Raw genomic sequence first — 20,733 nt, 5'->3', positions numbered from 1 at the left:
GCGGCCTTTTTCACCTGCACTAACCCTAAGGGTCTGTCAATATCCTGATTCCAGCAGGAAGCCATTCAAAACCCAGGAGCTGAAGAGAAGAGAAGGGTGAGGGATGTCTTGCGATCGGTTCCCTCTCCCTCCCTCTGACACAGGCATTGTGAATTGACTTCTGAGATCTGAGATCAGATTTGAGTGGCTAGGAGAGACCCCTGCCATGTGCCTGGTTGGTATGGAGACCAGAGACTCAGAAAACCAAAGAGCCCCACTTTGTAAGTATTTATAACAAGTCTGCTTCTTGTTTCAGACCAGAAGGAACCAGTGCCCACTAGGCTTCCCCATATTATCTCAGAAGATGGGAATTATTCTGTACACCAGAATAGCCACACAAGGTATCATGAAGCTATAAAGAAGGTGTTGTTAAAGACATGTAAGTATCTTGGAGTGGGCACTATGCTAGCGGCAGAACAGATATGCCTGAGTTCATAAAGAATGGCTGGGCTGTGGTGGGGCATGATTTTAGGGCAAGGGGAAAAAAATAGCCAAGAAGGGGGGCTGAGAAAAGGAGGGAGAAAGTAGACTTGAATGGGGTGAGCATGATAAAACAAAAATTGAATCAGACTGGAAGCTGAAGCCCCATATTTGAGTCCTAGTTTTAAGTGTCTCACCTTGGGTAGTCACTTACGCTTGCTCATTTGTTAAGGAAAAAAAGGGGGGGAAAATGCCTGCTCTACCGAACTTATGGAACTGTGAGGATCACAACAAAATGAGATAAGACAGTACTTTTTATATTATATGCTATGCCTGTGAGTAGTGGTAGACCAAGCACTAGCTTTGGAATTTGAATGGAGTTTAAACTCCAAACGGGTTGTGTGACCTTGGGCAAGTTCCTTTAACCACTTAACCTCACTGAACCATGTGAAAATGGGAATCATACTCTAGCATTGTTATAAAAGTTAGAGAAAATGTACATTTAAAAAATCATCTAGGACAAACTACTGATACATGTGAGAACTAGGAATCTTCAAAGAGTTATGCCATGTAAGGAAAGCCAGTCCCCAATGCCATTTATATAACATTCTTCACATGACAAAATTATAGAAATGAAGAACACATTATTGATTGCCAATGAAGGGGTGGGAGAACATGACTATAAAAGGCCAATTACCTTTCCCATTGGGAGAAACTGAGTAAAGGGTACACAGGATCTTATGTTATCATTTCTTACAACTATATATGAATCCATAGTTACTCAAAATTAAAGTTTAATTTAGAAAACTAAGATACTTTCAGAAATTTAAAGAGACATATGTGTGAAGAGGAGTATCTAAGAGTTATTCCTAATAGCAAATTCTTTTTAAGAGCTTACTATTAATCAAGAGGAAAACAACTAAGTAAAACATGTAACATCTACTCAATGGTATATTAGGGATTTTTTTTTAAATAATGATTATAAAGACTATATAGCCAGGATATTAGGCTATAATTAAGCTTAAAGAATATACAAATTTTATACAGTGGTATAATTAGATTTATCCAAGAATGAAAATACAAAAAAAAGCTAGGAAAGTCTGATACACTATTCAAAATCTTAAGAACACCTAATACATTTAGAACATAATAGACACTTGATAAGTGACTCTATTAGCAGTACCTAAGTATGAGGTACTCATTGCTGAGTTTCAGAGAATTACCTGGAATGAGAAAAGGAAGCAATTTTTTTTCAGAGAGGAGGGAAGGGAATGAGAATGATTAAGCCTGAGAACAAGGGGGAAGAGCCAGTAGACCCATCTTGCACATTTCCCTAAGGGGTTGGCCACTTGTTTTTCCACCATCTTAGCACTTGGGAAAGCTCTCTTGGAGATGGGCTTAGTAACAGCAGGCAGAACCAAGACTGATTCAACTGACCATGAAGGGTATTAGATGCTGGAATCCGGAAATGAAGATGGGTGTGGTGACCAGATTCCCAGGACTTCTCAGCACCTGGTCAGGCCCAGTTGCTAGGCTGGGCTTATACTGCCATGGAGGAGCAAAGAAGTTGAACAAATTGGATAACTTGCCCTTCCCCAACATTCAGTCCCCAATCAGGTCTTCAGAGTCCCCTTGACTGATGCTCAGAACTTCAGCTTCTGGCGGTCCCATGATCCAGGAGTGCGCCCAGAAGAAACCATGCCATGGATCCGGAGCCCCCGCCACTGCCTCATTAAAAGCCCAATGACCAGGTTAGGCTGGGATGGGTAAGGGTGGGGAGGCAAAGGGCAGTACTCCATCCTTAGAGACTGCTTCACTCTACTAAGAGTTAGGGAATAGAAGACAACGTTTGGATCTTACCAGGAAAAGCTGGCCCCAGAATCTGGGCAGTGGTGGCATTCAAAGAAGTTAAAGATTTGTTTATGTCTGTGTATTTCATCTTGTGGATAGGACTTCTGGAGCAAGCACAAGACAAGTATCTATAGCTCTCCTGTGCGGTCCAGGGATGTTTCCACTCCCTTCATTGCTGTCTCCCACCCTCCAAACACCATTCATAGGCAGCAGCCCTACTTCCTCATTACTGCCCCTGCCCTTTCTGCCCTGAGGCAGTCTTGGGACCTATGTTTAAGGACACCACCACACACACACCAGCCTGGCCTGGCTGAATCTGAGACCCTCTCTTTCTTTTCCAGGTTTATGGATCACTCTGTTCTGAGTGACAGAAACTTCAGTCTGTATTGAACAGGATATATTTGCACGATGGACTGTGGAAGCAGGGCAAAGAAGGAGAAAACGGAGAAGGTGTCCTGGCTCCACTGAGGGACTAAGGGGAGGAGGGGACCTCAAGAGCAGAGTAAACATTGGATTAGAAGTCACTTGTGTGCACTGGCAGTGAGGGGGAGGGAAATTATTCCAATGCCCAAATTCCTATGAGATCAGATGTGTGGGAGCCAGAACTTGGTGTTTGGTTTGGGAGGGGCCAAGGTACAGGAAAGACTACTAAGGGTGTCCTTGACCTCAGGAATAGCAGGTGTCCGAGTAACAAGTCTGGGAAGACACACAATGGTCTTCATGATGCTGAAGGGCCTAGAGTAGTCATGCTCTCTGAAGACACTGCAGCTTCAGCTTGGCAGGGAGAAAACCAGAGGAAACCCTCTAGCCACAGAGGAAAGGCTGCCTCCTATACCTGGCTCTGCCACTTCTGACCCAACCCAGGGCCCAGAACATCTTCAGAGAGCTGGGAATTTTACAAAGAGTTTGATTTTATTGATATTTAAATATATTAAATATTTCACTGAAATACATGGTATACCACCCTCCCCCACCCCCACAGTGGTTACATTATAAAACCAAAGTCCATGGGCCTCCCATCCACTGACTCCCCCACCAACTGGTGAGAAAGGGGGCAATGGTAGCCCAGGAAAAGGGCATGGCTGGCACTGTGGTATGGGGAGTCAGGGTGTTGGACAGGTCCCTCCCACTTGACAAGAAGCAAAGACAAATCACCCAAGACTGAGGTCTTCCCACTCTGGTCTCCTTACACCCCTATCCCCACCCCAGGGCTCCAAGCAGTCCCTTTCCCATCCAGGGATATGTCTGGGGAGAGGGAGTTGATCTTCTCTCTGGACCAACTAGTCTTTTCCCCTCCTCCTGCCATAGCTAATGAAGTGCCTGATGACCCACTTGACTGATGCATCAAGATCCCCCAAGGCAGGCAGTGCAAGCCAGAAACCAGGCCTCTGCAAGGAGCTCGAGTCAGAAAAGGCATGAGGAAGGGCAAGGGTGCCACCCACCCCTTTCATTCCCCAAACTTAGCAACTCTGGAACCCTCTTCTCTGTCTCTCTAATCATCTTTAACACAAAATGATCTTCAAGCAAAATTCAGGCTAATGCCTCTGGCTTAAATAGGTACAGACAGACAGAGAAACCAAGGCACCAACTAAGTTAGGTGGCAAGGAGGTTGCAGGGAAAGGAGTAAAAGAAGGCAGAGATAGGAAGGGAATCTAGAGTCCAACCTCCTGACCCTCCTTCCAGCCCTTGAAGGCTTCATGGAGACTGGGGAGCCAGGAACATGCTAGACTGAGACTGGAGGCTGGGGAAAGCCAAGTTTCAGGTTCCCTTGCCCCATCCCCTAGTACCAGTATCTGGGTCCTCAGAGGGATCCCATGCTACCCCAGTCCCAAAGTATACCACCATCTGGGGAACCCAGGAAAGTCCTGAGGCTCTGCCCGCCAAACCCAGACAGTTCAAGTGCATGGAGCACTGAGGCTCAAGCAGGCGCTTGGGTCCCTGCCCCAGGCAGGGAGACAGTCATGCTGCACACACGGCCCCCAAATGGCACTTAGGGATTTGGCACAAAAAGGACTCCTCTCCCCAGGGCCACCTTCCTCTTGCTGCCACACCCCATGCTACTCCTGTACAACCTAGGCATCTCTCTCCACCCCTTGAAATCAGAAACCCTGCCTTATTCCCCGAAGACAGAGGCCCACAGGAGAGAGGCAACCCAGGGTGGAGAGCTGAGGAGAACCATAAGGACACACACAGACCTGGAAACAGATACACACACAAAAAGGCTGACAGGCACACACATTACACAGACATACAGGCCCTCCCCAGTGCCAAGACTTGGGAGGACAGGTTTGAGATCAGGGTCACCCTCCTCCATGCCCTGACCCTTTTCTATTTGGCAACAGAAGGGGTAGAGATGCTCTGTGCCCCCTTGCCAGCAGACAGCAAGAGAGCATGGGGGCAGAGTGACCTGATCCTGACCCCAGTGGGGCCCTCAGATCAAGAGTCTGGTACCATCCCACTCCCTGGCCAGCCTGCTCTCTTGGGCATCTACAGGTGAACTTCCAGCTCCTGACCTTTTGACATCCCCACATACATGCTTGCTTTCTGGCTGGGTGTTTTCACAGTACCAAAGGAGGCTAGATGCCCCTTTTCCTGGAGCTGTGCAGGAACTAGGGCTAAATCTGAGCTGTCAGAAGTCCCTTTGTTCCCCTTTGGGGACAGATCATGGGACTAGGATTTGGCAAATGGAAACATTCCCCTGAAATATGGACAGAGCAGGCTCCCCAGAGCATCTCCCTCGTCTGCCCTGTGCCTAGGAGGAAGACCCGACTGGGGTGGGGTATCCAAGGCCAGTGCTGGGGATGCAGGCATAGCAGAGGCAAGCATGGAATAGGCACTCCTCATGCCTGCCCCAGTCTTTGTACAAAATATTCCCAGGAAAAAGAGGGAAAGGAAGGGCCCAGCCCTGAGTCTGTTACCCAGACAGACAGGGAAAGGGTAGGCATGGCAAGCTGCCATTTTAATCCCTGCTGCCTCTGCTGCTGCCCTGCCCCCTCCCCTGCTCCCAAAAGCTGGAAGAGAGGAGAGGGAACAGCCCTATCCCAATTAGAAAAGTAAAAGTCACTTGCATAATCCTCTTGGTATCCCCCTGTTCACCAGCCTGAGGGCAGACGAGCATGGTCCAAGCACAGCCTGCTGGGAGGTTCCCTTTTGTGGTCAGCAGGGTCTGGAGGCTCGGTGCCCCCTGCCACAGCTCCACCCAGCGAGCACAGAGTCCACTCAAATGCCCACCTTGGTCCTGTCAGCTGAATGTGTAGTTGGGTCCTGCTAACTGGGGGGGCCCCCATTGAGGAAGTAGGTGGTCATCTCCCCCTTGCCCTTCACCTTGACCACCCCTCGACACTCCAGCTGGTAGCCCTTGGCAGCTAGAACCTGGTACAAGTCCGTGGTCACCTAGGGGATGGGAGGGGAACCCACTTAGCCTGGGATCCTTCCTGCTACATTTGCAGGGGTCCAGGGGTTTCTAGTCATGCTAGCCCCCCATCCCACACACCCCCAACCACTGAACACTGCCACCCTACCCCTGTCCTAGCTGACCTGCAGAAGCCCTCCGGACCCATACCCTTCCCAGCCTCTGCTCACATCCCCCTCACCTGGATTCGGTCAGGGACCCCCGTGCTGTCCATACGGCTAGAGACATTCACTGTGTTCCCCCAGATGTCATACTGTGGTTTCCGAGCCCCAATGACGCCTGCCACGACTGGGCCCATGTTCAGCCCTGCGATGGGGACAGCAGCAAGAAACAGACTAGTGGATGTTCCAGAGTCAGCCCAGGGAGTCATCCCCCCCTCCTGGAACCTTTAGAAGGACCCAGAGAAGAAAAGTGGCAAAGGGACAAGTGTCCTGGTTGTAAAGAATGGAAGATCTGGGTATGTCAGCTGAGCAGCTCCCCTGAGTTAAAACAGCTATTGCTCTAACAGTAGCTAATCAACTGAGTGCTCGCTCTGTGCCAACCACTCTGGTAAGCTTTATGCATTCCATTATTTCATCCCTTCAACAACCCTAAAAGGTAGGTATCATCCCATTTTATAGATAACCTTGTGAAACGTAGAGGAGTTGGGCAACTTGCTAAACAAGCCAGTAGGTGGAACAACCGGAATTTAAACCAGTTATGAGTCCAGAACCCAGTCTGTTAACCATTACTCCCACCCATCAGCTCCTAGGACATCTGAGAGGAAGTACCTCTTATTGGACTGGCCATAGGTGAGGGTACAGGTACTAGAGCTTAAATAAACCTGGTTCTGAATCCTAGTTCAGCCACCTACTAGTTGTTTGGCCTTGGCCAAGTTATTTAATGTGAGAGTCAGTCTCTATCTGTAAAAGGGGATAACAATGTGAGGATTACGATGTCTCAGTGCCTAGCACACAGTAGGCCCTCAATCAATGATCTCTGTTCTTAATATGAGACGAGCTAGGAGGTGAGAGAAAAGGACATCCCAAAGGATTCCTGATGGGAAATCTGTGATGCCATCCCCAGCCTGATTCCTTGGCCTCACCCAGAAACAGCCCTGGGAAAAAGCTGCCAGGCAAGCGGGCCATCTCACCAATCTTCATCTGGAAATTGTTGAAGGAGTGCTCGTTGATGTGCTTCATCTGTTCCATGAGCCGCATGGCATAGTCAGCCAGGGCAGTGATATGGGAGCGGCCCGCTTGATCATAGGTGCTGGCATTCAGCCCTGAGGCAGCCATGTAGGTGCTACCAATCGTCTTGATCTTCTCCAGCTGCCGGAACCGCTCCTCGCTGATGATCTGGACAGCACAGGGAGACCTGGCTGTCAAGGCAGAGAGGCCAAACCCACCCTGCCCAATGCTCACTCATGCCATGCCTCAGCCTCATCCCCCCCTTCCCTGTTTCAACAGCTCCCATCCTTTTAGTGAGTGAGTCCCGTCTTCCAGTTAGTGCAGGACTGAGGGAGGAACTTGGAAAATAGGCCTTCTTTACAAGGCAGCCATCAGAACCCCAGGCCAGGACTCAAGCATACAGCTTTAGGCCAACTTCCAAAGCTCGCTCACAAAGCTTCCATAGCTCACAGAACTATAGAAGGGATATTAGCCGTCAATTATTCTAACCCTCACTTTTTGGGAAACTGAGTACCAGAGGGAAGTGACTTTCCTCCAGAACAGTAAATGACCCATTCCTGACCTGGATATTCAGGATACTTCCTCACATTTGCTTCCATTTTCTCTATTGAGGGGCCCATCTTGCTTACTTGGGCTCATGAGGTTCTGTCCAGTTTACTGCCTTCTTATTCAGTAACATCCACCCGGTACCTATCCTGTCCTCTCCGCAGGTCCTCATGTCCTTTGATCCCCAGCAGTGATGACCCTGCCCCACTGGGGCTGACCTCGCTGCCTCGGACACCAAGGGTCCTTGTCCTTGTTTCTGCCGTACCTACCCTTACTCCTACCCTAACATCTCTGGGTCCCATCAAACCTCCCTTCCTCCTCCCAATCCAGCCACGCCTCCTCCAATGCTGGCCCTCCTATCCAAAGTTCTCTCCACTGCCCTGGTCCGGCTAGTCTCCCTTAGGCGCTCTGCCAGCACCAACCAACCAGATAAGTACCTCATCAAAGTCAGCGATGATTTCGTTGAGCAGCCGCAGGCACTCGACGCCCTCATTGTTTGCCTCCAGCTCCACATAGAACTCAGAAAAGTTGGCAATGGAGGCAAACATGACGGCCACACACTCACACGACTGATAGTAGAGCTCATCGTTCCGGCGCTCCCGGGCCAGGAAGTGGGCAGCCACGTCCTTGGGCAGAATGTTATGGAGCAGCCTTCGGTTGTATGCCTGCAGCTCCTCCATCTCCTCCTTCTCCCCTGTTGCCTGTGGACACCACACCCATCACCCACTGCCCAACATTCACAAGAGATAGGTGCAGTGGCCAGTGCCTGGAGACGGGCATCAGAGGGAATCATGGGGAAGAAGAAAGGCATGGACAGATGAGGCCTGAAGAACAGGCAAAGGGGTGATAGGGGCAGGGACAGAATGAGGCAGGGATAGGGGATGGGCACACAGAAGGCTTGGGGCCAGGGTGGGCTTGGTGTGGCCTGAGCCTTCGCCAGCTAACAAGATGCATTTCTGGCTTGACCCAGATTCTGTCCCCAGGATCCTCCCCCTGCCCCAGAGGCCCACTCAGTCACCTGCAGTTTCCAGAGGAAGTCCAGACGAGCAGTTGATTCCACCTGCTGGGCATGCAGATACAGCGCCAGAGCAAACACCAGCAGAATCACGGGGGTCATGTATTTGAGTGCTACCCTCCCTGCAGCTGGGCTGAGGGTAAGCAGAGTCAAGCTCAGTGTCTGCAAGAGACATGTGGCAGTCCTGCCCTTCCCTGCCCCAGAGCCCTCACTTACCAGTCCAGCCCGTCGAAAGTCTCATTGGAAGGAGCCCTGGCAGGAAGATACAAGAGACAAAGTCATCAGTTCTTGGGTTGCTGGGTGGGGGCAGGGAAGGGGAGACAGAAACTGCATTTACTGAGCACATAGCACAAAATAAGGCACAGGGCCAGGGCTTGTGCTTATATTAACTCATTAAGAGCAGAGGTTATGAGAAGGTTCCACTCCTAGCTCCTCCACTTACCAGTTCTGTGACCTGGAACAAGATGTTTAACTCTAGGCCTGTTTCCTCATCAGTAAAAGAGGGACAAGATCTAAATAGAGCACACAAAAGGCCTAGCGTGGCACCTGGCTTGGAGTAGGGCTTCAACAAATATCACTGTAATCTCTACAACCATCTACAATCTAGGTGCCACTGCTATTTTACAGATGAGGAAACTGAGGCTCAGAGAAGTTAACTTACCTGTCTAAGGTCACATAGCTAACAAGAGGCAGAGTGGGGTTCAAACCCAGTGGACTCCAGAGGCTTTTCCTACTACACAGAGCTATTCGATGGGGTTTGCAGAGGAAAAGCCAGTGTGGTGTCCCAGGCAAAGCCCTTAATCAGGAGTCGAAAGTTTTTGTTCCTAGCCAGGGCTCTGCCACCAAGCAGCTGTGTGGCCTAAGAGAATGGGTATGAAAGCACCATGCAAATGAGAGAAGGAATTCTTTAAATGTCTAGCCTAAAGACACAGGGACTTCCCAAGACTGGGGTTTCCTTGGGGTGACGGTCAGGGGTCATATGCTGGGAGCTCCTCTACTGCCTCTTTTCCCCCTAAAGGTGAGGAGTGTGAGTGGTGACATTGCGAGGGCACAAGAGGCCTGGGGACCAGAAAAATCACAGTGACCCAGAAGGGTCAGGAAGCTCACAGGGGATTAAAGGGATTGAGGATAAACTCACAAGCCATGGACACCAAGCAGCAGGTCATAGTTGTCAAAGATGGTGGCTGGGGGGCCCAGCAGAAGCAGCACCAAATAGATGAGCCCGAGGACAAAGATCATTGCCAACTTCCCGATGCTACTGATGTGTAGGAAGACAGAGCTGGCCAAGAGACTCAGCAGCATGTTCCCAACGAAGTACTGGGGAGCAATGGCAGAGGTGGTGTTGGACGAAGACAGAAGTCATGCCCTCCCCCACCCATTCAGGAAGAGCACCGCACTTCCCTGCCTGACCTAAGCTCCCCTCCACAACCTCAAACCCAAACCTCCTTCACCTTCCACAGCCAGCCCCACACCACTCCAGGACCCCTAGATGTTCCTCCAGTAGGAACTCTGGTGAGATCCTGGGTCCCCATTGCCTGTCAGCAGGTCTGGCACAGAGGAGTCAATAACTAGTACTGATTAGGAACCCCCCACCCCATCCCGCCTGAACACGGCTTGGACACCTCAGGGAAGCTGCAAGTGGGTGCGGTGCCCTCACACAGGGGAGCATCCAGGCCCAGAGAGTAATTGAGCTGCTGCAGGTGGCAGGCAGTGATGTCAGCAGGTGTTACATTCAGCATCCGGGCTGCACAAGTCCGTATGGGGGTGTGGTTACAGGTGAACTGCAAAAGTTGAGGGAGGCACATCAGGGTACGCATGGAGGAGAGGGGCTCAAGGGCCATGCCTCAGTGCCTTATACCCTGGAGGTCAAAGCTCTCACTAAAGGATGACAGGAGATGGGGAGAGCAAGGAGAATGGGGGACTAGAGTTAACCCCACCCCCTCCTTTGGGATAACAACCTCTTGGAGGGCAGGAAATGGGTCTTATTCCTTTCTGTAGCCCAAAGCCCAGAGCAGTGCTTGGCATAGAGGAGGGGTAGAAGAATCCCCACTTGACCTTTACCATGTTGGCGATGGCAGAGGTGAACACAAGCAAGACTGAAAAGATGCCAACCGCAGTGCTGTGTGCCCGAGAACGGACAATGCTGCGGGAAAGGCGTTGCAGGGCCTTGGGGAAGAGCTGCAGACAGGCAAGAGACCGAGAGTTAGAGACTGTGTCAGCCAAGGGGTAAGGCCAACCAGGGATGGGGCCCAGTAAGGGAGGCCTGGCCTTCTCTTCCCTCTCCCTGCATGATTTCTCACCGCCCCGGCCCAGCTTGCCCTCCCCAACCAGCCCTGGAAGAACCCCCAACATACAGAGCCACAGGAGTACACGGCACAGGTCAGCACAGTGATCAGCAACAGCAGGAAGATACTGGCATAGATCCCAAGCAGCAGAGTTGAACTAGGGCAGAAGAGGGCCAGGGAAAATGTTACTCTGGAAGTCCTGGGCATCCTTGTCCCACTCCCCAGATTGGCAGGGTACAGGCTCCCAGGACTGTGAGCTTGCATGGGTGTTTAAGAAGGTTCTGGGAAGTGGTGGAGGGAAGAGAAACAGAGCAAGGAAGGGCGGGGCTCTCACTGTGGGAAGACGAGGAGTTGGATAAAGCAGATGAAGCAGAAGACCAACAGCGCACAGGCTACGTAGGCTCCGAAGCGGGGGTCCACCTTCCGCGAGTACTGAGGGAGAAGAGGCTGAGCTGGGGGCTGGGCTCTGCCCTGGGGGAGGCAGGCCACTGCCAGGGGCCTCAAGTAGGGGCAAGCAGTGGCTCAATTAATAGGAATCCCCACTGTGCCCTGTGGTCACCCCCCAATCCTCAAAAAACCTGCTGATCCCTCAGTTGTGCTCAGCCTCCCCCCCTGAACCTCCCCTCCTACCCCGGCCCTCATCCCCCTTTGCCCTTAGCCTTTGGGGGCAAACCTTCTTTTCAAGATCCTCTCTCTGGAAGGTGAGCAGGAAGCGGCGCACATGGTCCTTCCGCAGTTGATCGATGCTGCGGGCATCGATGGCACGGCCCAGGAACTCATCTACCTCATCCTCAGGGTTCAGGGCATCTTGGGCACCCCGGCTGAGGGCAGGGGACATGGCTTCACCAGGGGCATGAGCATTACCACGTGAGAGGCAATGAGAAAGGAAGGGCATGGGCAGCACCCAAAGAATGGAGTAGCTGTGTGGTACCTACTCCCACACGACACACCTACAGTCCAGGAAAGAGGGGGATCTCGGCTCCCCCACAGCCCTGTCCCAGGGTGTAAGTGCCTTCTCCCTCCCCTTCCTCCCTCCTCAGTAACCTGACTTACTTGTCTTTGCTGGAATCATCAATGCCCTGGAGAAAGGGACAAAGTGTGCAATGGGGTGAAGGGCAGACCATCTTCGCCTCCACAATCCCTTCCCCATTCCCAACACTGTGCTGAGTGTTCCCCCCGTGTACTTTGGAGGGGCTTAGGACCCCTGTTATGAAGTCACCCCTCCTGCCCCCAGTACCAGAAGTCATACACGGAGATGTATGAGCCACAACAAGGAAGGCCAAAGAGGGAAGAGGGGCACAGCGTGTTAGGAAGGTGAGGCCTCAGGTCCTAGTGCTGTGGACCCCTCACCATCTGGCGGAAAGCCTTGGAGTCCTTGGTCCGGGAAAAGGCGCGCTCAGGCACCCAGCGTGGCATCAGTCCTTCCATGGAGTTGGCCCGTGTACGCTGCAGCTTGGCCAGCATGGCCTTCTCCTCTTTCTGTGCAGGAAGCACGGGCACAGTATCAAAAGAGGGTTCCAGACAAGATGTCTGTTTGCTCCCTGCATTTGCCCTTCTCCCTGCCTGCCCCCACCCCCACCCCCACCCTGGACTGACCCGTTTCTGGCTGGCTCCCAGGATGAGGAAGGTCTCAATATGCTGCTCCTTGAGGTATGCATTACGTTCACCACCACGGCCTGGCTCCACCTCATAATCCCCATTCAGGTACTGCAGTGTGGCCCGAGTGATATGGATGCGGCTGTGAGGGAACAGGAGGGTGAGACCTGGGCTAGCCCACCTCACTCCCATCCCTGGCCACCCGGACCCGACACTCACCCGGCCCGGCCCCCCGCCTCCATGTGGTTGGCCAGAGTCACGTCATTGGACCACACATCGAATTGCCATTTCCGCAGACCAAGGACGCCACAGTGCACACGCCCGCTGTGGATGCCCACGCGCATGTTCACGTTCACACCTGTCACCTCACGCACCAGCCTGGGAGGAGGCGGCTCCGGCTCAGCTTCTGGCACAGACATCCCCACCCCCAGCCCAGAACTAAGGCCCTTCACTCCCCTCAGAGCCAAGCAGGCAGGGACAGACCCAGATGCCAGACATGAGAACACAGCTTTGGCTGGACATGGGCAAAAGGCTGCGTGGGTCTCAAGGACAAATGTTTGAGAACTGTGTTCACCAGCATTCTGTGGAATTGAGCTACAAAGGGAGGAGTCACTGCTCTCCCCTTAGGCTTGCTCAACTAGCATTCTCACCAGCCCAAATCCCCTCACCATGGCTCCCCTACCCTGCCTGGCTGGCTGGAGTCTAAAGTGCACAAGCTGAAGAAAGATCCATTCCCCTCCCAGGCGATGGATCTCCAAAACAGAGAAACAGCCAAAACTGAGAAAAAAATCCCAAGGACACATCAAAGGGTAAGAGCTGGTGGGGGCACCCTCAGTTCCAGGGAGCCTGGGAGGGACATTGCTTACGAGATGGCCTCGATCATGTCCACCCCCATCTCCACACAGCAGTGGGCATGGTCTGCTCGGGCTTCCGGCAGCCCCGACACACAGTAGTAACAGTCCCCTAAGATCTTGATCCTCAGGCAATGATTTTCCTAAAGGGGAGAGAGTTGGAGACAGTCACTCCCACTCTCTTGCCCACCCAGCACCCTCACTGAGTCACCATGTAGCCCACTCTCCCAGGCCGCTCCAATGAGGCTATGTTCTCACCACATGCAGCCCTGCCCCCCCCCCCCCAGCCCCAGCACCCTCACCGCAGCCAGTTTGTCAAACCGGGCAAAGAGCTCGTTCAGGGTCATGACCAGCTCCTGCGCAGTGCACTGGGATGCCAGGCTGGTGAAGCCTTCAATGTCTGCAAACAGGATGCTGTGGACAATGGGGAGAAGATGGAAGGGCCACGTGGCCCTCAAAGACTCCCAGGTCCCCCCATCCCTCCTGGGATCCTCCCACCTCCAACCCTACCTGACATTGTCATGCTTCTGTATGTAGATCTTGTGGAACATCATGTCTTCTTTCTTTGTGTTGATATCTTCTTTCATCTCCATGGCAACGTGCTGGGGCAACACTGATAGCAGCAGCCGTTCCTAGACCAGTAGTTTCAACAGGGCACCACTATCTTCTTAGCCTCATACTGTAATTCCTCCTGGTGCCTCCACAACCCCAGAGGCCTCCCAGACCCCCCTGGAGACCTGAGCTTCCCTTCTGGACCTCCCCTATTACAGTCTACAGCAGATATACCTCCCAGCCCTCTCTGATCACCCCCACGCAACCCCCCACTCATGCTCCCATTTACGCCCTCCCATCTTCAGACAGGATAGGAACCCCAGTGTCACAGGGCTTGTGCTGTGCACAATCAGGGGGAACCATTCAGACTTATTCCATGGAGTGGTACAAGGCAGCAGATCTAGCATACAGGTTATCTGGGGGTGAGGTGGGGGAAGGCCTTGGACAGGGAGAACAGCCCCACCTGCTGCCGATTCTCATGCTGCAGGTGCAGCCGGGCCTGGATGTAACCACGGGTCTCCTGAAAGGCCTGGCGCTGAGACACCTCAGCTGGATAGTGTGTGCAGATGCCAATGACGTTGGTGCAGAGGAACAGCAGCATGTTGGCACCAAGCTGCAAGAGGGTGGCAGAGGCAGAATGGTGACCACCCCCCACCTACGCACAGGTGCAACTTGCTATCCTCTCTGTGGATGCATTGCTTCGGGAAGGAAGTCCGGATCCTGTGCCCTGTCTGTCCCCAAGCTCTCCCCACCCCTGTAATACACTTCCTTCTTCTCCCACAGGACTCTGGACCCCTGCCTGGATCACTCCACAGCTAGAAATGAGAGCTTCTCACAACTCCTGGGAGCAGAAGCACCAACCAGGGCAAGGTGGGTCATGGGGCCGGGGCCCGGAACACTATGACTTCCTGCCCCACAATCAGCCCAAACAAAAGACAAATGCTGCTCCTTCTGCATGTGGTTCTCCTCACACGACAACACCCAGGAGACTCGAGCTCTATATCCTCCTGTGAATGCCCAGGACAAGTCATCTCATCTCTCTGGGCCTCTGTTTGCTCATCTAGAACCTGGAGCCGGACAATAAGAAGATTTCTAAGGTTTCTCCCTGCTCCGATGTAACTTGATAGAATAATAATTATTATTATAATCACTGGAACTAAGTTGCTGGCTGTCTCCAATATGGCTGGCTTCTATAGCTGCCTCCTATACAGTAACTAATGGATTTCCTACAACTCTATGAAGTGAAACTATCTCATTTTAAAGGTGAAGTACTCAAGCACAGAGAAACTAAGTAATTTGCCCAAGATCACACAGCTAATAGTGGCTGGTGTGGGACGTGAATCCAGGACAGTCAGACTCCAAAGCCTCTGTCCAAATCCTACTGCTGGTACATTCCAGATTTCCAAGATTCCTACTTACTCCACTCACCCAAGCTCTTGAGGTCCAGCCCCATAGCCCAGGCTTGGGAGTCATCAATTGGACTATCATGAAAAACTCTTCCTAACTAGGAAGTGTTGCCACCATGCCCAGCACCCCCAATACTTGGCACAGCCAGCCCCCATGCCCTAGGACCCTGATCTCAGGATGATCACCTCTCAATCAGCATCAGTAGCACTGACTGGAGAGCATGTCTAAGAAAAGCTGGCCTCAGTGTTTCTGGAAATTCAGGGGTTAACCTGGCACTTGTGGCTCCACCCGAGTTGGCTGGGGCAGGGCTCTGGTTTGGGGAGAAGGGAGGGAAAGAGCACCAACTGGAAGAAAGGAATTCTGGGCTCTGCCCAGAACCAGAACCAGTCTTGCAAACTTGGGAAGGTCAGTTCATCTCTGGGACCTCAGCTTCAATTTTCTTAGGTAAAATGGAGGGGGAGATTCAGCAAACCCCCAGCTATTTCTAGCTATGACCCTCTACGACTGGCCTCCCAGCTTTCCTTCCCGGTCCAGCTCACAAGGGCCCCCCTCCCAGCAGCAGGGGTGAAGAGGGGGGCACATTATCTCCCTCAGGAGTTTCTAAGAATAGCCCCCAGTCGGGGAGAAGGGAAGGGGGGGTAAACCAGGCAACTTCCCTTCCTGGCCCCAGGAGCCCAAGAGGAAAAAGTGAGTCATGGTGGAGGGAAGGGGAAGGGGGACAAGAGACTGAAATAGATCTGTACACAGACCCCTATCCCACTGTGAGAAAAAATGGATGCCAGGGCACTAGAGGAGATTCCAGGCTGCACCAGGGTCACTGGGTGAAACTGCTCAATGTGTCTGAATGAGTGGGTCAGAGGAGAACGAAGCCTCCTTCCCATGAGCAGGGCTGGATCTGGAAAGGGGCTGCCCAAGGAGCCTAGAAAGGAGGCCACAGACCCACACCATCCAGACACCCATAGGCCAACTGAACACAGGGAATCCTTCTTAGTTCAGAGAAGGGGTATGGGCAACCCTGGCTCTAAGGACTGGCACAGGGGCAGGGGTGACTTTCTCCCCTCGCCCCAAGAACGTGCATGCTGAGACCTACTGGGTAAGGCTGCAGCTGGGTGCCCCTGGGGAGGCAGGAGGCTGGCAGAGTCCTGGCCTCCATGGGGCTGCACCTCCCCAGTCAAGCCTTGGGCCTGGCTCTCGGCACCATGCCAGCTGAAAGCAGGGAAGAGACACCCACCTACCGCTGGCCAGCCAGAGAGCTGGCTTCCTCCAAGCTCTTCCTTTCCCAGGAGGGTAGTCCAACTCCAAAGCCCAGCACAATAGCTACCTGGTGAGAAGTGGGGGGCCCACAAGGACAGAAAGACCCTGGCCCTTTAAGAGGTCTGGCTGCCTTGTGGGTGCGTGCTCCACAAACAAATGGGCTATAAAGTTACTTTTAAAAAGGTACGTTCTGTTCCGGAGCACAAGCTGGGCAGAGAAGGGCATCATGCCAGAGCACCCAGCTTCTCACCCTGGGAGCCCCAGGCAACTTCCTCTTTGTGGGTGGGGCTAGGGTGGGCTATAGGCCACAAACCCTAGACAAGGCAGAGGCCAATTCCCTCAAAACTTGAGCAAGACAGACACCCTCAATATCAGGGTACCAGCACAGGGATCATGAGGTGTGTTGGTTAGGGGCCGTGTCTAGAGCAGCCCCTGAAGATCAGCTGGGCAAGATGTCCCGGTCTCTGCTCCCTGGTCAAGCGGATGACCGGAGATGGCCAACTCCACATGCTCCTGTCTCTCTGAAAGGGACTTCTGAGAGGGCCCTTCCCTGAGTACCATCCCCTACAGCACTCCCACACCTCCCTGCCCCCAGGTGAGAACCCTGCCCTGTCGGGTTCTACTCCACTCTGGAAGAGGGTGGAGACCTAACAACAACATCATGAGGTAGATACTATTTTTATCCCACGTTTACAGACTGGGAAGAAGGCTGGGAGAGAAGTAAGGTTAGTTGTCTAAGAGCTCACAGAAAAGAACGCAGCCCATTGGACAACCAGGTCTTCCCGGAGCCAAGCCTTGATTTCTCACTCATATACCATGCTGTCAAGCCCCACCCCACGCACCACTCAGAACCCAGATGCAATAGCTGGCATGGGCAGAGAACCTCAAGGCAGGGCTGCCAGACCCCTGGTGCTGTGGGAGGAGGGTAGGAGGAGATCAGACCCTGATGCCCCTCTTCCAACCCCACTCAAACCACTCCCAGCCCAGAAGAAAATGAATCCTACTTATCACCTTCCGCGTCCTTTTAGAGACTGCCTTGGTCCAGGAGAGAAGCAACTCCTCTCTTGCTAACTCCACCCAAACCCTGCTTGCTCCCTCCAGGTCACCACCTGAAGCTGCTTTTCAGGAATGGCACCAAGGCCTGCGTCTCACGTATCGACTTGGGGCCACAGATGTCGCCAACACTGCCCTCTCAACCCCGCTCCTGCCCTGGGGCTAAACATCACATTCCCACTTCCAGCCGTATGTCAGGTCTATGGGCTACACAATTTCAGGTGCCTCAGGCCAAAGAGCTGTAAACCGTGGCCCTTGGTGAGAGTACAAGCTGGGTCCTGGGGCCCTCCCTCTCCTCAGCAGTGCCCTCTGCTCCAGATCCCACATGGAGCCGACCCCTGAAACCTCGCCTCCCATCATCTGCCCTTCCTCTTGGACACAACCAGACATCCCTACACCCAGTCCCCACCCACCCTCGATTACCAGACCCCTTCTCATTCCCGGCCTGGTGCCCCCAAGCACTACCCTGTGCCTGCTTCCTGACTACGCACCTGCTTCCAGAGGAAGGCATCACCATGGTTGAGCTGCCAGGCCAAGATCAGATGCAGGGTGGAGAGGCCCAGGCCACTGAAGACAGCCGCCCGCATGCGGATGGGTAGGAGAGTGTAGGTGATGTAGACAAAAAACACGGGGCACCAGAGGCCCACAGAGGGGCTGCGGGGGTTGGCTGCCAGGGCACCCCCAACCTGCACGGCTGCCAGGATGCCCAGCACCACATAGCTCACCACCCACATGGAGTCCTGGCGGAAGCTGTGCCGGTTACACACCACCATGAGTGCTATGAAGAGGGCGGCAGCACAGGCCAGTAGGGCCACATAGGCAGGCTGAGGGCGGGCAGGTGCAGCATGAAAGGCTAGCAGCACGGCCGTCAGCAGCACCAGCACGGCCATCAGCAGCGTCAGGCTGCTCTGGTTCATCTGAAAGAAGTACCGCTGGTACAGGCGCTCCAGCTTGGCCGAGCGGAACTGCTTGGACTGGAACACCTGGGCCAGACGGCGCCAGCAAGACCGCCTACCCCGGGCTGCCACGTCGGGTGCCACCTCTGCTGCCCCGACCGCCGCCATCGCCTCAGTGTCCTCAAAACCGAGGGCCACCGCCCGCAGCCCCGGCTCCTTGCCTGGGCCACCTCTCCGCATGAAAGTCTCATCCTGCCAGGGGCACCGAGGAGGAGCTGCAGGGGTGGGGCTGGGGGGCTGTGCATCCCGGAGGCAGCTCATATAGCGCGGTGTGCAGAAGCCGCTGGTCCGAGTCCCACGGCGTGGACGCTTCTGCCCATTGCGTTCACCCCAGGCTGTTTTCCGTTCATCCACCTTGGGGACCAGGAGGCCACTAAACCAGGACATGCTGCTGAGAGAAGGGAACAAGTTGGTATTAACACCACCGTCACGGCCTACCACCACCAGTAGCTACATAAACCAAGTACTTCCACAGCCAAGCTAAACGCTTCTGACACACCACTCACATAAAAGTATGGAGGAGGACTACGGGATCCCCATTCAGCAGGTGAGGAAACCGAGACAGAAGCAGGCGGGTAACTCGCCCTACATCAAGCAGCCACGGATGTGTGGGAACCAAGTTTCTAACCCAGATCTGCCGGACTCCAAAGCAGTACACTTCAACATTCACCTCTTCCTTAAAAAGCACTGATTTCTTGGTGGTTACAAGCTCGAGTGCCTGTGTCAATAAGCAAAGGAGGTCTGGGAGGAACTGAAAAGTCCACTCCCGAGCACCGGGGCAGGCACCACACCAGCACATAGCCGGCATGGGCATCCCAGTGGAGCCTGATCTTCTGATTTTCAACAGAAGCTGAAAAAAATGTACATTTTAACATGACATCTCCTGAGTTTTAAATGCTGGCAAGTAACTCACATTTTTCAACACTGCAAGCCAAATAAATCACGTCTATGGAATGAATTCAGCCTGTGAGCTGCCAATCGGTGACCTCTATACAAAAGGGAATCTCTTTCTACATTGTTCCTCATCGTACTCACACCATGCACACTTCACCAAGCCAAATTCAACTTCTCCCTCGGGTCACAGCTTAGATGGAACTTCCTCAGGGAAGATGTCCCAGCTCCCCCACCCACACTAAATTTGGCCCCCTGTTTACCCTCTGTACATTTCCTCCATAGTACTTATCACAATTAAATTGCCCCTTGTTCATGTGTCCCCACCCCTCTCACTATAAACTTTTGTGAGGGTAGGGATTGTCCTGTTTTGCTTAGCACCTTAGCCCCAGCACCGAGTACTGAGCCTGGCTCATGGTAAGGACTCGAGAAATGTATGTTGAAAAGACAGAGAGAAAGCTCAAGGGCACTGGCATAGAGCAGCTACTGTGTAATAATAATAAAGAGTGATAATCCTATGATTCTTCATCTTTCTCACCGCACTCCAGTTCTATTAGCCTCCTTGCTGGTCCCCAACACACCATGCATGGGGCGGCCTGGGACTGCGGTGCCCGCTGCCTGGACTAAGAGCTCCTCCAGGTCACAGCTCAAGTGTTCCCTTATCAGTGAGTCTTTCCCTGACCGTTCTATTAAAATAGCAACCCCCTTTCCTGGAGCTCCCTATCTTTCTTCCCAGCTTCATGCTTTATTTTTCTCCACAGCTCTTATCAGCAACTGCCATTCTATATATTTTCCTTATTTGTTCATTGTCTCTCCTCACTGGAATGTCAGCCTCATGAAGGCAGGGATTTGGGCCCATTTCGCTCCCTGCTGTATCTGCAAACACCTAATAGGGTCTAAATAAGTGTTCCTAGAGTGGATGGGTAGATAATATTTTCTCTGTGCTTTAAACTCTTCGAGGTCCCTTTCACATACCCAATTCCATCTGATCTTCACCAAAGCCCTGCGAAACTGCTCCTGTGGCCACCTTGCACACAGATTTGACAGGGGGAAGGAAGGAAGGAAGGAAGGAAGGAAGGAAGGAAGGAAGGAAGGAAGGAGGAAAGAAAGAAAGAAAACAAGGTCCATAGCCGTTCTATACAGCTGGCCCAAGTTACAGAGATCCTAGGTCACCAAATCAGCCCCAGATCTCAGGTCTCCTGGAGGGTAGTGCCTTCAACTGGGGTGGGGAGGACTCTATGACAATACCCTCAATGTGTCTCCTAGCTGAGAGCAGCTCAAGAGAAAGTGTGGATGAGAGCATTCTCGTCCACAGATGCCTGTGTCTCTAACAGGGCCACACTCCTCCATGCCCATAGGGCACCCTGGGGCTCTTTGTATTTAAACCTTCAGAGCTAGCAGCCTTGACATTTGTCCTCACGGGGGGGGGGGGGGGG

General features: G+C 52.9%; 2 protein-coding genes across 8 annotated transcripts in view; one reads left to right on the top strand and one right to left on the bottom strand.

Moving 5' to 3' along the window:
• The window catches only part of SPMIP11 (sperm microtubule inner protein 11), a 28,759-nt gene extending 25,925 nt beyond the window's left edge, over nucleotides 1-2,834 (top strand). For both annotated transcript variants that reach the window (XM_040488293.1, XM_040488294.1), the window contains 3 exons: nucleotides 296-418; nucleotides 2,066-2,210; nucleotides 2,652-2,834. In XM_040488293.1, the coding sequence (XP_040344227.1) occupies nucleotides 296-418; nucleotides 2,066-2,210; nucleotides 2,652-2,700 (317 nt within the window). In that variant the 3' untranslated portion in view covers nucleotides 2,701-2,834. The remainder of the gene's footprint in view (nucleotides 1-295; nucleotides 419-2,065; nucleotides 2,211-2,651) is intronic.
• A 367-nt stretch (nucleotides 2,835-3,201) lies between these two features.
• Nucleotides 3,202-20,733, bottom strand: part of ADCY6 (adenylate cyclase 6) — a 20,110-nt gene continuing 2,578 nt past the window's right edge. For 2 of the 6 annotated variants that reach the window (XM_040488286.1, XM_040488288.1), the window contains exons 2-22: nucleotides 17,942-18,797; nucleotides 14,200-14,349; nucleotides 13,695-13,816; nucleotides 13,487-13,598; nucleotides 13,200-13,327; nucleotides 12,553-12,711; nucleotides 12,334-12,475; nucleotides 12,088-12,216; nucleotides 11,791-11,816; nucleotides 11,411-11,558; nucleotides 11,072-11,169; nucleotides 10,807-10,894; nucleotides 10,514-10,630; nucleotides 10,075-10,233; nucleotides 9,591-9,769; nucleotides 8,669-8,704; nucleotides 8,456-8,585; nucleotides 7,875-8,138; nucleotides 6,855-7,059; nucleotides 5,904-6,028; nucleotides 3,202-5,703 (exon numbers count right to left, since the gene is read on the bottom strand). In XM_040488286.1, the coding sequence (XP_040344220.1) occupies nucleotides 5,578-5,703; nucleotides 5,904-6,028; nucleotides 6,855-7,059; nucleotides 7,875-8,138; nucleotides 8,456-8,585; nucleotides 8,669-8,704; nucleotides 9,591-9,769; nucleotides 10,075-10,233; nucleotides 10,514-10,630; nucleotides 10,807-10,894; nucleotides 11,072-11,169; nucleotides 11,411-11,558; nucleotides 11,791-11,816; nucleotides 12,088-12,216; nucleotides 12,334-12,475; nucleotides 12,553-12,711; nucleotides 13,200-13,327; nucleotides 13,487-13,598; nucleotides 13,695-13,816; nucleotides 14,200-14,349; nucleotides 17,942-18,793 (3,495 nt within the window). In that variant the 5' untranslated portion in view covers nucleotides 18,794-18,797 and the 3' untranslated portion in view covers nucleotides 3,202-5,577. Of the gene's footprint in view, nucleotides 5,704-5,903; nucleotides 6,029-6,854; nucleotides 7,060-7,874; nucleotides 8,139-8,455; nucleotides 8,586-8,668; nucleotides 8,705-9,590; nucleotides 9,770-10,074; nucleotides 10,234-10,513; nucleotides 10,631-10,806; nucleotides 10,895-11,071; nucleotides 11,170-11,410; nucleotides 11,559-11,790; nucleotides 11,817-12,087; nucleotides 12,217-12,333; nucleotides 12,476-12,552; nucleotides 12,712-13,199; nucleotides 13,328-13,486; nucleotides 13,599-13,694; nucleotides 13,817-14,199; nucleotides 14,350-17,941; nucleotides 18,798-18,912; nucleotides 20,693-20,733 lie in introns of those variants that run through there. The other 4 variants (XM_040488283.1, XM_040488284.1, XM_040488287.1 and 1 more) reach the window with 4 other exon arrangements.

Source organism: Herpailurus yagouaroundi, unplaced genomic scaffold (assembly GCF_014898765.1).
Source record: "Herpailurus yagouaroundi ecotype Mexico unplaced genomic scaffold, PumYag 166, whole genome shotgun sequence".
Classification (NCBI taxonomy): domain Eukaryota; kingdom Metazoa; phylum Chordata; class Mammalia; order Carnivora; family Felidae; genus Herpailurus; species Herpailurus yagouaroundi.
Note: the sequence above shows the minus strand (reverse complement) of the source record. Positions and strands in the feature narration are given on the sequence as shown.